Below are 3334 nucleotides of genomic sequence, written 5' to 3' on the forward strand. Positions count from 1 at the left end.
TTTTTGACATCGAGTGTGACCCTTTGGCCTTCCAGAGTAGGGACAGACACGCTGGTACCAACACCAGGCTCTCTGATGGGGATTTTGACCGAATAGATCAAATTAGTACCGTCTCTCTTAAATGCCGGGTGAGGCTTTTCCCTAATAACGAAAATGATATCAGCCGGGACCTTGCCAGGCGACTCGTCTCCCATTCTTTCGAATTTGATCTCAAAACCATCCTTTGTACCGGGCATAATGTTAATGCTCAATATTTTCTCTTCTCTCTTGGTGGATATTTTTGTTTCATCATCGCTAAACACACTCCGCGTGATTTTCATCTTTTTGATCACTCCTTGAGCTATTTCTTCGAGAGTCACGTACAGGTCCCGGTAGATTGGAGGATCCTGATGATGATGATGATGATGATGATGATGATGATGATGCCTTGCCCCCCCTCCCGTGATAGTGTTTGTGATTACAGTTGAAACCTCCCATTCGATGCCTACTACTGATCGACCATCTCCAACATCATATGAATATCATCATCATCATCATCATCATCATCGTCGTCGTCAGAGTTATTAAAGAAGTGATTAAAATTACCGTGGGTGCCGAAGAACTGATGGAAAATGTCGTCCATTGGACCGCTATTAGTAGTAGTGGTAGATGTATATGTAAAGCGAGTTTTGGGATCGCTAGTAGTAGAGGTATATGTAAAAGCGAGTTTTGGGATTGCTAGTAGTAGAGGTATATGTAAAAGCGAGTTTTGGATCGCTAGTATGGGTAGGAGGTAATATGTGAAGCGAGTTTTATTATTACCCTCCTTAGGTACCTCCTCATCCTCCATTTTACCTTTCACATGTTGATCGTAACACTCCCGTTTTTTCACATCGCTCAATATTTCGTAAGCTTGCGAGATGGCTTTAAACCTTTCCTCTGCATCCGATGATTTATTTTTATCTGGATGGTATCTAAGTGCCATTTTTCGGTAAGCTCTTTTAATATCTTCCATTGAAGCATCTTGGGAGATACCTAGGATCTTGTAATAGTCCATGCTGATGATGAACTAAGTTTGGTTGGCTGCGCTAATGCGCATTTTATATTCAACAATGCTGAATGAATTATCTGGGAGCTATATACTACATATATGTAAATTAAAAGAGACAACCAAATATATTTAACTGTATTCTTCATTCAGGAGTTATATATCTATATAAATATATATATGTGTGTGTAAAAATCATTTCTCTATCATAAGTTTTTTCAAAAAGATTAATAACTGTATTCTTTATTCAAAAGTCATTTTAAAAAGTTTAAGTAGTTGCAAGGATTAGGAAAACTATTTCTCTATCATAAGTCTTTTCAAAAGGATTAATAACTGGAGTGGAAGTTGTATTCTTTATTTAAAAGTCTTTTTAAAAAGTTTGAGTAGTCGCAAGGATGATTGGACAAACCATCATTTCTCTATTCAAATAGTTTTGTCAAAAAGGATTAATAACTGTATTCTTCATTCAGGAGTTATATATCTATATAAATATATATATATGTGTGTGTAAAAATCATTTCTCTATCATAAGTTTTTTCAAAAAGATTAATAACTGTATTCTTTATTCAAAAATCATTTTAAAAAGTTTAAGTAGTTGCAAGGATTAGGAAAACTATTTCTCTATCATAAGTCTTTTCAAAAGGATTAATAACTGGAGTGGAAGTTGTATTCTTTATTTAAAAGTCTTTTTAAAAAGTTTGAGTAGTCGCAAGGATTGGACAAACCATTTCTCTATTCAAATAGTTTTGTCAAAAAGGATTAATAACTGTATTCTTCATTCAGGAGTTATATATCTATATAAATATATATATATGTGTGTGTAAAAATCATTTCTCTATCATAAGTTTTTTCAAAAAGATTAATAACTGTATTCTTTATTCAAAAATCATTTTAAAAAGTTTAAGTAGTTGCAAGGATTAGGAAAACTATTTCTCTATCATAAGTCTTTTCAAAAGGATTAATAACTGGAGTGGAAGTTGTATTCTTTATTTAAAAGTCTTTTTAAAAAGTTTGAGTAGTCGCAAGGATTGGACAAACCATTTCTCTATTCAAATAGTTTTGTCAAAAAGGATTAATAACTGTATTCTTCATTCAGGAGTTATATATCTATATAAATATATATATATGTGTGTAAAAATCATTTCTCTATCATAAGTTTTTTCAAAAAGATTAATAACTGTATTCTTTATTCAAAAGTCATTTTAAAAAGTTTAAGTAGTTGCAAGGATTAGGAAAACTATTTCTCTATCATAAGTCTTTTCAAAAGGATTAATAACTGGAGTGGAAGTTGTATTCTTTATTTAAAAGTCTTTTTAAAAAGTTTGAGTAGTCGCAAGGATGATTGGACAAACCATTTCTCTATTCAAATAGTTTTGTCAAAAAAAAAAGGATTAATAACTGTTTCTTCATTCAGGAGTTATATATCTATATATATAGTATTTTCATTCAGGAGTTATATATCTATATAAATATATATATATGTGTGTGTAAAAATCATTTCTCTATCATAAGTTTTTTCAAAAAGATTAATAACTGTATTCTTTATTCAAAAATCATTTTAAAAAGTTTAAGTAGTTGCAAGGATTAGGAAAACTATTTCTCTATCATAAGTCTTTTCAAAAGGATTAATAACTGGAGTGGAAGTTGTATCCTTTATTCAAAAGTCTTTTTAAAGATAGTATATTATATATATATGTAAAAATCATTTCTCTAAGTTTTTTCAAAAAGATTAATAACTATTCTTTATTCAAAAGTCATTTTAAAAAGATTAAGTAGTTGCAAGGAGTAATCTCGTCTACATCGTTGTATATGAGAGCTTCCTAAAAGAGAAAAAAAAACAAAAAAAACCAAATATATATTCTCCCTTTGGATTTATTCTTAATCAGAGTAATGGATACTATATTATAATCGAGTTTTATGTTTTTTTTGGAAATATCAGAGTGCTAGCTAGCTAAGGAGGGTGTTGTTGCATTCTTCATCCAAAGTCATTTTAAAAAGTTTAAGTAGTCGCAAGGATATTTGAAAGATCATTCCTCCTTTCGAAGACTCTAACACAATAGCTACCATATAGGCTAGCTTATGAGAAGGTTAGAAATGCCGAATAAAACAGTCGACTTTTATTCTAGGTTCATATATCATATAGTATACCTATCGATCAAATTCAGTCTTTTCAACTGTATTCTCCATTCGAGTGTTTTTTGAAAAAAGTTTAAGTATAGTTGCATGGGTTCTGGGAAAATCATTTCACTATTCAAATAACCTTTTCAAAAAGATGATGATTGCTAACTGAAGTAGTAGTGCTCTTTG

General features: G+C 31.0%; 1 protein-coding gene across 1 annotated transcript; it reads right to left on the reverse strand.

Annotated features, from left to right (window-relative positions):
* Nucleotides 1–487: 487 nt before the first annotated feature.
* LOC135206892 (dnaJ protein homolog 1-like) lies at nucleotides 488–1036 on the reverse strand. Its single transcript, XM_064238371.1, has one exon. It carries the CDS (start codon nucleotides 1034–1036, stop codon nucleotides 488–490), a length of 549 nt encoding a protein of 182 aa, XP_064094441.1.
* Between the last annotated feature and the right edge of the window lie 2298 nt (nucleotides 1037–3334).

This window comes from Macrobrachium nipponense, chromosome 31, assembly GCF_015104395.2.
Source record: "Macrobrachium nipponense isolate FS-2020 chromosome 31, ASM1510439v2, whole genome shotgun sequence".
Taxonomy (NCBI): domain Eukaryota; kingdom Metazoa; phylum Arthropoda; class Malacostraca; order Decapoda; family Palaemonidae; genus Macrobrachium; species Macrobrachium nipponense.

Bases quoted from the DNA above. Each gene is read 5' to 3' on its own strand.
- LOC135206892 (XM_064238371.1), bottom strand. From the start codon at position 1,036: ATGGACTATTACAAGATCCTAGGTATCTCCCAAGATGCTTCAATGGAA.